The sequence below is a fragment of the Myxocyprinus asiaticus genome, chromosome 47 (genome assembly GCF_019703515.2).
Source record: "Myxocyprinus asiaticus isolate MX2 ecotype Aquarium Trade chromosome 47, UBuf_Myxa_2, whole genome shotgun sequence".
Classification (NCBI taxonomy): Eukaryota; Metazoa; Chordata; class Actinopteri; order Cypriniformes; family Catostomidae; genus Myxocyprinus; species Myxocyprinus asiaticus.
In genome coordinates this window covers 2,818,434-2,832,806 of record NC_059390.1, presented here as the reverse complement: position 1 = coordinate 2,832,806, position 14,373 = coordinate 2,818,434, and the positions used below count along the sequence as shown (strand labels likewise).

Here is a 14,373-nt window from a genome sequence, read left to right as displayed (position 1 = left end):
TTGCTTGAAGTCCAGTGTTAAGTTTCCACAGTCTGTGATGATTTGGGGTGCAATGTCATCTGCTGGTGTTGGTCCATTGTGTTTTTTGAAAACCAAAGTCACTGCACCCGTTTACCAATACATTTTGGAGCACTTCATGCTTCCTTCTGCTGACCAGCTTTTTAAAGATGCTGATTTCATTTTCCAGCAGGATTTGGCACCTGCCCACACTGCCAAAAGCACCAAAAGTTGGTTAAATGACCATGGTGTTGGTGTGCTTGACTGGCCAGCAAACTCACCAGACCTGAACCCCATAGAGAATCTATGGGATATTGTCAAGAGGAAAATGAGAAACAAGAGACCAAAAAATGCAGATGAGCTGAAGGCCACTGTCAAAGAAACCTGGGCTTCCATACCACCTCAGCAGTGCCACAAACTGATCACCTCCATGCCACACCGAATTGAGGCAGTAATTAAAGCAAAAGGGGCCCCTACCAAGTATTGAGTACATGTATAGTAAATTAACATACTTTCCAGAAGGCCAACAATTCATTAAAACGATTTTTTTAATTTGGTCTTATGATGTATTATAATTTTTTGAGATAGTGAATTGGTGGGTTTTTGTTAAATGTGAGCCAAAATCATCACAATTAAAAGAACCAAAGACTTAAACTACTTCAGTCTGTGTGCATTGAATTTATTTAATACACGAGTTTCACAATTTGAGTTGAATTACTGAAATAAATGAACTTTTCCACGACATTCTAATTTATTGAGATGCACCGTATTTTAAATTACAAAGTCAAAAATATCATTTGGTGTAACCATCCAGAGACAGAGAAATCTGATAAAAGCTGGAATTCTTGAGAAAAGAAATGTTAGCATGAGTAGTGCAGAATAATCTTTTATTAATAAAAGTAAGCAGTGAAACGATTGCGTTTCGAAATATAATTAATATTTGAACAAATTTTGTCCACCAAATAATATGGATAAAAAATTTGATATTTTTTTGTTTTTGTTTTGAAATGGCATATTTTGTTCAGGTCATTTGATGTAACCCTGAGAAAACTTATTGATATTCTCATAACTCAAAAATGATTTAAAAACTTTTGAAATGAATGATCAAGTTAAGGAAACTACTTTAGTACATTTTAATTGAAGGTTACACCACGTTAAACTAATTGCATTTTAAGTTTAAGTCATTAAATAAATTTTTTGTACAAAATTTCTACTGTTTTAAACAAAAAGTTTACTAGATTTCTCATTTTTATCACCCCGGGCAAAATTGTTTGTCAGTGACCATTATAATTAGGAACTGACATAAAAGGAAAGCTAAAACTTTTTGTAAATCACACGTGGACATGGTTATCAGTCGATGCTTACAATTTTAAAATGCCCAAAATATTGTGCGATTGATCGGCCAGGCTGATATATCTGCTAATTACATGGCTCTCTGGAAAATTAGATTCTGATTGGTCACTCGCGCCATCGAGTGGTCTGATTTTTCTGAGAAATGACCACACTTCTGGTAATATCAAGTAATATCAGACTGGTCATCCGGGTATTGCGAGTCATCTTTCCAACTTCTTGTATCACTGTGCGATCTCTTTAAGTAAGCAAATCAAATATTATTTCCTCAAATCACTATTTCATGTCCATTCGATTATGTATTTTGCCAATAGTAGTGTAATAAGCCAGATAATGAGCAGTCAGACGGTAATTTTCACATAAAAATCAACAATATGACACAAACCCGAGGTAGAATTAATTGTTTCTGGAGACTCTGTGGTCTCTTTCTTCTCACATAATAATGGAATTTCAGCTCAAATCATTATTTAATGTGCATTTAATTATTTATTTGGTAAGTAGCCCTGTAATAAGCAGAATAATGTACAGTCAGCCACTTATTATCACAGATAAACCCGTTCAGGGCGATACAAGACCTAACCACCCCATCAGGAGTTTATTTTGCGGTAAATACTGACTGACTGTAGATTATCCCTTCTTAACAGCTCCTACCTTGACAGTCTAGTTCAGTGATAATGTTGATTTTTCTTGTTTTTACAGGTTTTGATCGTGGCAAAGAGGAAATCCTGCCTCTGAAAGAGGACTCGTCACACTCTATATCAAAGAGCAAGGTAAACACACAAACACAGAGATGTTTGCTCAGCTAAATGGGGACAAACCATAGACTTCTATTGTTTGTATATATAGCCAACTATGAATGGTGCATTATTAGAATTTTTAAAAATCATTATTTAATACATGTATTCCAGAATGTCTCCAAAGGGAGGTTTTGTCTGATTTTGCTTACTTCTGGGTACAAATTTGTCCCCAAACTATAGCAAAGTAAATATACACACAAAGTCTCTGGTTTATTTCCTCTGGCACTGGAATCAGATCGATGCGAGTTGGCCGTTCCGCCAGCATCTTCAGCCCAGCGGTCGTTAATTAAACATAGTGAAGAACATCTGAAAGGTGATAGGAGAACCAGGGGATGTGTGTTGATTAGCAGAGAATCAGATTTACCAGTGCTTGAAGTGGGCGTGTACTCACTGGTACGCAGTTCCTGCACTTCTCTAAATTAGGCAGCAGAGTACCGGCAGTTTTTCTCGCATACCACCACTTCTCAGAGTCTCCCGGGATGATGTGATTTGTTTATTTAATGTAATACACTGGATGATTTGATGCAGTCCGCCAATTTATCTGACCCACTGATGGATTTTGATAAAATTGCGTCACTGTCTAAACATCCGAGCGTTCTCTGCACAAAACTCAGCGGTACGTGCAATCTGTGGTCCAGTTCCAGACCGGAGCACACGTGTTTAAGCTTGCGCTCTTCTTTAGGCCTCTATTTTGTAGGTTGGAAGGCGATAAATAATCATTTCCGGGTTTTTAGGCTTTGTCTGAAGTGCAAAAAGCTACACAATCTGCTTTCATCATGTTTTTTGTTGTTTAAATATGTAAAAAATGCAGATTCAATGATCCATAAATAAATGTAACAACATTCACAAATGTTTTCATGCAAATTAATTCAAGAACTTGATACATATGTATTTGTAAAAATGTTTTGAATTTATTTAAGTAAAGTATATGTGTGGGGAATTGTTGTGCCCTCACTTGAATATATATAAATTGTTTTTTGGATTCATGAATCGGATTTTGTGAATGTGTATTGTGCTGTGCATTTATGAATTGTATTTTGTAAATATATTCTTTATGAGATCATTCTGGCTTTATGCACTGGCTACCTTGTGAACACACAGTACCCTCAAACCAAGACAGATAAATCCAACACTAGCTCCAAAAGTGCTTCAACGAGAGATCAATACCATCTGTGATTACTCGCTTTATAGAGTTATTTTTAGGTTACTAACACAAATAACTAATAACAAAGCATTTGGGAAAAGATGAATAACACAGTTATTGCAGGATAAACCTTTTACTGTTCACGATGAGCATATATCTCTGTTGAGCACTTCAAACGGGTTTGTCACCTGACACTCGTCTCGTTGACTTGCACTGTGCCAGTGAAGTGTACGCTAACGTTACCTAACAATATTGAGAATTACCATAAAGGCTCTAAAAAATCGACACCTCAAAATTCATGCACGTTAATAATTTTATGTCATAACCACATCACACAGGCCACAAAAAGATGGTTTGCGGGCCGGATGCTGCCCGCGGGCCGCCTGTTGAGTACCATGGGTCTAAAGTCGTTCCCTCGGATAATGCGTCTCTCTCTCTCTCTCTCTGGCATCCCTGGCTCCTCCCTTATCTCTCTCCCACTGATTGGGCAACTCAGTGCCAGATTTGCATCCTCATGACCCGACCACGCTCTCCTCCTCATCACACTCCTCCACTGCTCGATTCAGGCCATCTGGACTGGCTTACCCCCCACCCCCCCTTCTCTGGAGGGGAGACGCTGCCCTTCCGGCCGTTTCGCCACTGGATGGTCCTCCCCACCTCCTGAGAATCTGAGAGAGGGGAGGGGAGGGAGAGGGGAGAGAGAAAGAGCGAGTGGGAGAGAGAGAGATAGAGAAAACACTCTTCTGCTCCCACGGGCACACCGCCCACCTGGTCCTCAGCCACTCCTCCGCCCCCTGGCGGATAGCAGCAGGCTCCTCTGCCTCCTGGCGGCCGGCAGCTGCTCCTCCGTCCCCTGACAGACGGCAGCGGTTCCTCCACCTCCCGGCGGGTGGCAGCGGTTCCTCCTCCTCCCGGCGGACGACAGCAACTCCTCCATCCCCTGGCGGACGGCAGCGGCAAGTTCTCCTGGACAACGTGCCTCCCCCTCCTTTCCTGGGTTTCGGCATCAATTTAACGCGGTTCAAGGATGGGAAAGGAGGAGGTGGGAACCGGCTGAGTAGTCAACGTAAATTTAGTGATACAAAGGAACTTAAACATAACATAAAACACATAGCCACGCACACACACAACAGCCGCGTGCGTCTCTCTCTCTCTCTGTCTCTCTCTGGCGTCCCCGGCTCCTCCCTTATCTCTCTCCCACTGATTGGGCAACTCAGTGCCGGACGTGCATCCTCACGACCCGGCCATGACCTCCTCCTCATCACAAACCCTTTTGTCTTGCTAAGGCTAATTTCATAGCTAACGTATTTGGTATTCTTAATACACACTATTAAATCATATTTCCACACATTTCGCATAATTTGGCAGAATAACAGATTGACTTAAAATGACGGCCAATAAAAATATTCTGCTCACAAGTGATATTTACCTTGATTTTTCTTTGTTTTCTTCAAACATCACTTCACTTATATTTCATCTTCCCATAATGTATTAGGGCCAAAAAAGTTTGGTGGGACTGTGGGACATGAATATGCCCGAAGTTGAAGAAACACCCAGTGTACAGTATGCTGTACAGTATATATTACTAACACATTTCTGTTTTGCAGTCGGAAACCAAGCTTTATAATGGCTCAGATAAGGATGTATCAGCATCTGGAAACAAACTCACCAAGAAGGAATCACTCAAGGTACAGACAAATCAACAGAAACTTTCAGTGCAGTTTTTCCTTGTACGTATTCTTTACAGTTTTGAATATGTAGAGAAACAGCCTCATGGTAATGATGATCATTTACAATGTTTTGCATGTGTGTTCATTCAGGTACAAAAGAAGAACTACAGGGAAGAGAAGAAACGGGCTGCTAAAGAGCTGCTCAGCACGATCACTGATCCATCTGTCATCGTCATGGCCGACTGGCTCAAGGTGTGTTCACATAAACGCATTTAATTTGGTGTGTGCTCATGAAAGGACCCGGATGAATCCTGTTGATTCTCTCTTTCAGATCCGTGGCACGTTGAAGAGTTGGACCAAGCTGTGGTGTGTGCTGAAGCCAGGTGTTCTGCTTATCTATAAGACCAATAAGAACGGACAGTGGGTCGGTACCGTGTTGCTCAATGCCTGCGAGCTCATCGAAAGACCATCTAAAAAGGACGGGTTCTGCTTCAAGCTCTTCCACCCGCTAGAACAGTCCATATGGGCCGTCAAGGTACCGGAGAGAGAACGACAGCTCTGTGTTGACGTTTGCTACATGCTAGCAACACCTAGCTATGTGCTAAAACATGCTAGCAATGCCTAGCAACATGCTAAAACATGTTAGAAACGACTAGCTACATGTTAAAACATGCTAGCATCTATCTATCTATCTATCTATCTATCCATCTATCTGTCTATCTACAGGTGCATCTCAATAAATTAGAATGTCGTGGAAAAGTTCATTTATTTCAGTAATTCAACTCAAATTGTGAAACTCGTGTATTAAATAAATTCAGTGCACACAGACTGAAGTAGTTTAAGTCTTTGGTTCTTTTAATTGTGATGATTTTGGCTCACATTTAACAAAAACCCACCAATTCACTATCTCAACAAATTAGAATATGGTGACATGCCAATCAGCTAATCCACTCAAAACACCTGCAAAGGTTTCCTGAGCCTTCAAAATGGTCTCTCAGTTTGGTTCACTAGGCTACACAATCATGGGGAAGACTGCTGATCTGACAGTTGTCCAGAAGACAATCATTGACACCCTTCACAAGGAGGGTAAGCCACAAACATTCATTGCCAAAGAAGCTGGCTGTTCACAGAGTGCTGTATCCAAGCATGTTAACAGAAAGTTGAGTGGAAGGAAAAAATGTGGAAGAAAAAGATGCACAACCAACCAAGAGAACCTCAGCCTTATGATTGTCAAGCAAAATCGATTCAAGAATTTGGGTGAACTTCACAAGGAATGGACTGAGGCTGGGGTCAAGGCATCAAGAGCCACCACACACAGACACTACAGTTGTCGTATTCCTCTTGTTAAGCCACTCCTGAACCACAGACAACGTCAGAGGCGTCTTACCTGGGCTAAGGAGAAGAAGAACTGGACTGTTACCCAGTGTTCCAAAGTCCTCTTTTCAGATGAGAGCAAGTTTTGTATTTCATTTGGAAACCAAGGTCCTAGAGTCTGGAGGAAGGGTGGAGAAGCTCATAGCCCAAGTTGCTTGAAGTCCAGTGTTAAGTTTCCACAGTCTGTGATGATTTGAGGTGCAATGTCATCTGCTGGTGTTGGTCCATTGTGTTTTTTGAAAACCAAAGTCACTGCACCCGTTTACCAATATATTTTGGAGCACTTCATGCTTCCTTCTGCTGACCAGCTTTTTAAAGATGCTGATTTCATTTTCCAGCAGGATTTGGCACCTGCCCACACTGCCAAAAGCACCAAAAGTTGGTTAAATGACCATGGTGTTGGTGTGCTTGACTGGCCAGCAAACTCACCAGACCTGAACCCCATAGAGAATCTATGGGGTACTGTCAAGAGGAAAATGAGAAACAAGAGACCAAAAAATGCAGATGAGCTGAAGGCCACTGTCAAAGAAACCTGGGCTTCCATACCACCTCAGCAGTGCCACAAACTGACCACCTCCATGCCACGCCAAATTGAGGCAGTAATTAAAGCAAAAGGAGCCCCTACCAAGTATTGAGTACATATACAGTAAATGAACATCCTTTCCAGAAGGCCAACAATTCACTAAAAATGTTTTTTTTATTGGTCTTATGATGTATTCTAATTTTTTGAGATAGTGAATTGGTGGGTTTTTGTTAAATGTGAGCCAAAATCATCACAATTAAAAGAACCAAAGACTTAAACTACTTCAGTCTGTGTGCATTGAATTTATTTAATACACAAGTTTCACAGTTTGAGTTGAATTACTGAAATAAATGAACTTTTCCACGATATTCTAATTTATTGAGATGCACCTGTATATATCTGTCTATCTGATGGTTCCTCTAGCTAGCTGGTTGTTTGTCTTACTGTAATGTCTGTATAAACTTCAAACTTTTAAAATTAGTTTAAACTTTCAGACAAAGTTTTTATAAGCCAACATTAAAGTTTGTCTCTACAAACTTTATTATCTAGTAATTATTTACAATTATAACTAGGTAAACATAGTAGGGTAGCCAATCATAACAGTTCTTAATATTATTCTGGTTTGCATCGATGGATTTAATCTTTTATGTGCTTGTGTTTGATTCAGGGTCCTAAAGGCGAAGCGGTGGGGTCCATCACTCAGCCGTTACCCAGCAGCCACCTGATATTCAGAGCAGCTTCAGAATCAGATGGTAAGATAGACTTAAATGCGATCACATACACTGTAAAACCATGTATATTATCAAGTGTATCTTTTGATGGTGCAGCCTTTAATAAAACTGTGTGTGTAGGTCGCTGTTGGATGGATGCTCTTGAATTGGCCCTGAAATGCTCGAGTTTGTTGAAGAGAACGATGATCAGAGATGGCAAAGAGGAGACGACTCAGACCACAGAACATTCGCACATCAACTTCTACAGTCTGCTGAGAGCGCACAACATGCAGGGCTTTCAGTAAGAGTTTAAGTATCTTAAAATCTTGTCATGTTTATGTTCTTCACATGAATATTTGATTCCGTGTTGATCAAAAGTGACAGTTCATACACTTCAAATGCATTTTTAATGTAGAACGTACGGCAAGTGAGCACTATGATGTTTTCTTGTACTCGTAGCTGAGGTTCAGATTAGCATACACTTCTGGTTTTATAGACATTTTGGCCAGTACTGATAGCTGATCATTATTTTTATTTTATAACTTTTAGATTTTTTTCACATAGTAGAAGCCACAACATAAGCGATTTATTATATGGACTCAAAATTATATGGCAAATATTACAAATCTAACTTTTTCACTATAAAGAAAAAGAACATCATTTACACTTAAGCTCTAATTTAAAGTTTTAAAGGAATATTCCGGGTTCAATACACAGCATTTGTGGCATGCTGACTGCCACAAAATTGTATTTTGACTCTTCCCTCCTTTTCCTTTAAAAAAAGCAAAAATCTGGGTTACAATGAGGCATTTACAATGGAAGTTAATGGGGCCAATCAGTAAACTTTAAAATACTAAATTTTTAAAAGTATAGACACAAGACGTAAACAATATGCATGTAAACATGATTTTAGTGTGATAAAATCACATGCTAATCTTATCAGTGTAAAGTTATATTCAATTTTACAGCTTTGTTGCCATGGCAACATAAAGCCGTAAACTCTCAAATGACTGTAAAAATTACGATTTGAACAACTTTACAGCTCAGATAATACACAAGTTTTAACAAAAGAATTAATGTAAGTGCTTTAATAAAATTATACACTTCACATTTCTGCCTTTAAACACTCCAAAAATGGCCCCATTTACTTCCATTGTAACCTATATTTTTGCTTTTTAAAGAAAATGAGGGATGAGCTAAAAAAACAAAATTGTGGTAATTAACATTATACCACAAATGCTGTCGGTTGAGCTAAACTTGCATTGAACCCAGAATATTCCTTTATGTTTAATGTGAAATCAGCCATCAAAATATAATAATGTACAGTAGAAAAGACAAATAACAAGGTCTTGAAACATGACAGAAAAATTGTTTACTGTTGGCTTTAGCAAAATAAGCTCTCATATTATCGCTTTCAACATACAGTATGTGTGTGTGTGTATATATATATATATATATATAAACAGATGCACATGCAGCTGTAATAACCTGCCGGGCATTATTGCTTGTCGCACCTCCACCAATGCCTTCAGCCCAGCTGCTGGGTAATCAGCCGGGAGCCACCTGTCTTCAGTGTTTCACCCCATTAATCCCGAAATGTCTCCTGGTGGTGGGGCAGCGGTCAGGGACGTCTCCCTGCCACCCCCTGCAGCTGGACACCAGATCCCCTCCAATGCCTCTCATCCTTGTCTTCCCATCCAGACATCCTTCCTTTACAAATTACTTGCAACCAGGTTTCTATATGTCATAATACCTCAACATGACCATATGAGCCAACCTGTTGGCCAACTGGCACCTAGATGCGTACTCAGTGCCCTACTGGCACTGGCACTGTATCTCGCGGTAACTCAGTGCCACCGGTTCCGTATGGCATACTGCCTCAGCACAAGCCCTCACCACATATCACCCAGGTTCCCTATTCCTCAGTTTCCTACTTCTGAACCCACCACTTTTTGTCCTTCCTTCTTAACCATAGCCAGAAACTCCCTTTCTCAGCTTCCTCTGTCAGTTCCTTCAAAGACTTTTTTTAAAAGTAGTTTGCTGCTCCTATGATGCCAATGTCTCTAAATAGGTGCTCATTGATGTTCCCATAAATCCTCGGCACCCAACCTCCACAGGGTAGATGGCAGTCCTCCATCCATTTTTCCTGCACTCTGTGTCCAGATCAGCATATTTTAGCTTCTTCCTCTCATAGGCTGTCTCCAGACCCTCTTCCCATGGAACAGTAAGCTCAATAATTACTATTTTCCGGGGCCTGGGTAGCTCAGCGAGTATTGACGCTGACTACCACCCCTGGAGTCGTGAGTTTGTATCCAGGGCATGCTGAGTGACTCCAGCCAGGTCTCCTAAGCAACCAAATTGGCCTGGTTGCTAGGGAGGGTAGAGTCACATGGGATAACCTCCTCGTGGTCATGATTAGTGGTTCTCGCTCTCAATGGGGCGTGTGGAAAGTTGTGCGTGGATCGAGGAGAGTAGCATGAGCCTCCACATGCTGTGAGTCTCCACGGTGTCATGCGCAACGAGCCACGTGATAAGATGCGCGGATTGACAGTCTCAGAAGTGGAGGCAACTGGGACTTGTCCTCTGCCCCGCGGGTTGAGGTGAGTAATCGCGCCACCACGAGGACCTGCTAAGTAGTGGGAATTGGGCATTCCAAATTGGGAGAAAAGTGGATAAAAAAATAATTACTGTTTTCCTAGCTGAAGTCGACCACAACATTACATCTGGCCTCAAGGAGGAAATGGCAACCTCGGTAGGAAATTTTAGCTGCTGGCCAAGGTCGATCATCATTGACCAATCACTTCCAGGCACCAAGCTTGATCTGTGCTGTGCCTTGTGCGGCACCTCCCTTTTTAACAAAATCAACACCCTACCTCTGGGAGCATGCATATATATATATATATATATATATATATATACTGTATATACAGCTCTGGAAAAAATTAAGAGACCACTGCAAAATTATCAGTTTCTCTGGATTTACTATTTATAGGTATACGTTTGAGTAAAATTAACATTTTAGTTTTATTCTATAAAGTACTGACAACATTTCTCCCAAATTCCAAATAAAAATATTGTCATTTAGAGCATTTATTTGCAGAAAATGACAACTGGTCAAAATAACAAAAAAGATGCAGTGTTTTCAGACCTTGAATAATGCAAAGAATACAAGTTCATATTCATTTTGAAACAACACAATACTAATGTTTTAACTTAGGAAGAGTTCAGAAATCAATATTTGTTGGAATAATCCTGATTTTCAATCACAGCTTTCATGCATCTTGGCATGCTCTATACCAGTCTTTCACATTACTGATGAGTGACTTTATGCCACTCCTGGTGCAAAAATTCAAGCTGCTCTGCTTTATTTGATGGCTTGTGGCCGTTCATCTTCCTCTTGATCACATTCCAGAGGTTTTCAATGGGGTTCAGGTCTATATATATATATATATTAATGCATATATAATGCATAAATAAAATATATATGCATATACAGTATATACTGTATATTAAAAATACTTGTATGATCGCATATGAACATGTATGTCATATAAAGTCAAGTAAATTTGTACATTTGCATCACTAGTTGCCCTCTGTGGGCATAATAACAGAGTTTGTATGATTTATCAGGTTTAATGACAGTGATCAGTTTAAGGATCCTGATCTGTACTCGGATAAGTCTGACCGTGAGAATGAGCAGGAGCCGGAGGAATGGGAGAATGAAGTGATGGAGAAGAGCGAAGAGAGCGACAGTGACACGTCAGAGCGCCAGGAAGACTCGTACATCGACCTGGACCCGAACGAGACGCTGCGGGAGACGCCGTACATAGAGCAGAGCCACGAGGAACTCGGAGAGGTGTGTGTGTAAATGATTTTATACTCAAAAGTTTAAAATCATTGACTAATTGCAACTGAAAATTTGAGCAGTATATATAACAAGGAAATTGTTAAATATGCACAGTAGAGGGGGCCTGGGTAGCTTAGCGTCTATTGACGCTGACTACCACCCCTGGAGTCGTGAGTTCGAATCCAGGGTGTGCTGAGTGACTCCAGCCAGGTCTCCTAAGCAACCAAATTGGCCTGGTTGCAAGGGAAGGTAGAGTCACATGGGGTAACCTCCTTGTGGTCGTGATTAGTGGTTCTCGCTCACAATGGGGCGCGTGGTAAGTTGTGCGTGGATCGTGGAGAGTAGCATGAGCCTCCACATGCTGTGAGTCTCCGCAGTGTCATGCACAACGAGCCACGTGATAAGATTGAGGTGAATAACCGCGCCACCACGAGGACCTACCAAGTAGTGGGAATTGGGCATTACAAATTGGGAGAAAAGGGGATAAAAAACAAAACAAAACAGAAGAGTCATGTAGTGCAGTATTAGTGTTTTGTAAATAATAGAACTATCATAATGAATTATTAAAGTCCTCTCTGCACACACATTTGGCTGTAGGGGAGTTTTGTTGAAGCACAAATGCAGATACACAATATTCAAATGTCTATTTTTAACGCAGACAACTGGTGAGATGAATGTGTGTGAAATCTGTGATGGATATGACACCATCTGCTCATTCAGTCTTTGTGTGTGTTTCAGGCTGGCGAGGCGTCACAGACAGAGACGGTATCAGAAGAGAATAAATCTCTGATCTGGACTCTACTGAAGCAGGTTCGACCTGGTATGGATCTGTCCAAAGTGGTGCTGCCCACCTTTATTTTGGAGCCCCGCTCCTTCCTGGACAAACTGTCCGATTACTACTACCACGCTGACTTCCTGTCAGAGTAAGACAACACAGACACGTACACACAGAGTAATGCTTTTAGCTTTCAATAAAGCAATAAGCTTTGAGAGGCCGAGTGATTTTACCAAGGTTGTGTCGTTAGGCACAATGTGAACCAACAGCAATACTGTAAAAACTTGCAATAATAATAAATAATACAAATAATCAAACACAATAAGCAGATCGTCCACCAATCTCAGGGAATTCTTTCTAATTATCACAACAACAAAAAAAAAACCTGTTCTTCCACCAAGGAAAGCTTTGCAACCAGCAGTTTACAGTTGCCAAATAATGTAGTTTGCACTTCTGTTTCTATAAAAATTTTGGCAAGTACCGATAATTGCTAAAGATTTTTAAGTTATGGCAAATGACCAAATTGTAGCCAATATTACATTTAGATTTATTCACTTAGTAGAAGCTACGACATGGAGACAATAACTTAGATTTAGAAATTTTTATTTAGAGTTATTATTTAGAAAAAGAAAAGCTTAAGCTTTAAGCTGATGTTCGTAAATGGTTCATTGCAGGGTCAGAAATTAACAGGGGCTCTGGACAAAAATGCCCCCGAAATTCAAAAATAATGAATTCTTCTGTTTTATTTGTAACACCTAATATCTTTCTTCATATTGTATACTAGGCCTGGATATACTGTACATATTGCATAAAACATAAGGGGCCCTATTTTAAGAGCACTAAGCGCAACGCTATGCTTTAAGTAATAAGCGCAATATCAGTGGACATGGCCATTAAGTTTTGATATTTCCATGCAAGTATGCACTAAGACTAGGTGCAAGTGGGCTGTGTCAAGTCCAATTTAATTCTGAGGTTCTTCTCTAGTTATTTCAATGACAGAGTCCGATTATATAGTCCATTCCCTGTCAAGCACCAGTGATATAAAAAAAGACAGCACATTTATAAGAAGTTGGTAGTGTAAGTGGACTGAATGCAGTGAATTAGAAGAATAGAAATATGGACTTACATTCTTTTGTGCATTAACTGCGTCCTTGTTGAATATCAGGTATATTTCTATGACAGTGATGTGCTTCTTTAATATGCATGAAAAATGTGCTTCAGGATTTGAATTTATGCACGTTAAATAATAGAAAATGTAAGTTTTTTTTTTTTTTTTTTTTGATTTTTTTTCCCCTTTTCTCCCCAATTTGGAATGCCCAATTCCCAATGCGCTCTAAGTCCTCATGGTGGCGAAGTGATTTGCCTCAATCCGGGTGGCGGAGGACAAATCTCAGTTGCCTCCGCGTCTGAGACCGTCAATCCGCGCATCTTATCATGTGGCTTGTTGAGCGCGTTATCGCGGAGACCTAGCGCATGTGGAGGCTCACGCTATTCTTCACACAACTCACCACGCGCCCCACCGAGAGCGAGAACCACATTATAGTGACCACATGGAGATTACCCCAACATGACTCTACCCACCCTAGCAACCGGGCCAATACGTTGCTTAGGGAGCCTGACTGGAATCACATAATTATAATAATAATTGAAAAATAAACCGTGACCGATAGAAAGTTTCATTGATCAGCTACAACAGTGATTGTCAGGGACTTAATTTGATGTTCCACTATATTTTCAGAGTTTGGACATGAACTTTATCACCACCTGCTGGTGTAATCTCCATACTGCAAATACAGGAACTGAGTTTAGACTTTGCGCCGAGATTAGACGTGACTCTACTGAAATGTCTTATCGCAATGACCGATATTGTATTCATTAACATACAATACTCCCACAGTTCACGTGCGTACACCCACAGATAGCACAAACACTCCCACCCACGCCCACTTGCGCTTTGCGCTGGACAAAAATTGCATTTAGAATTAGCGCTCTCACAAAAATCGGATAACACCTAGCGCACAGTCATTGCATGTGGCGCTGTGCTTAGCACGGTCAGGAAAATATAACCCGAGATATAATTACTCAAATAATTAATGTTAATAATGTGGTTAAATTTAAGTATTTGATATAATTATATGTATATATATATATAATTATATCAAATACTTAAATTTAACCAAATTCTG

General features: G+C 40.3%; 1 protein-coding gene across 11 annotated transcripts in view; it reads left to right on the top strand.

Moving 5' to 3' along the window:
* LOC127436512 (oxysterol-binding protein-related protein 8-like) overlaps positions 1–14,373 on the top strand; it is a 103,456-nt gene that overhangs the window by 77,899 nt on the left and 11,184 nt on the right. For all 11 annotated transcript variants that reach the window (XM_051690752.1, XM_051690749.1, XM_051690744.1 and 8 more), the window contains 8 exons: positions 2,047–2,117; positions 4,896–4,976; positions 5,109–5,210; positions 5,290–5,493; positions 7,523–7,607; positions 7,707–7,866; positions 11,196–11,421; positions 12,151–12,335. In XM_051690752.1, coding sequence (XP_051546712.1) covers positions 2,047–2,117; positions 4,896–4,976; positions 5,109–5,210; positions 5,290–5,493; positions 7,523–7,607; positions 7,707–7,866; positions 11,196–11,421; positions 12,151–12,335 — 1,114 coding nt within the window. The remainder of the gene's footprint in view (positions 1–2,046; positions 2,118–4,895; positions 4,977–5,108; positions 5,211–5,289; positions 5,494–7,522; positions 7,608–7,706; positions 7,867–11,195; positions 11,422–12,150; positions 12,336–14,373) is intronic.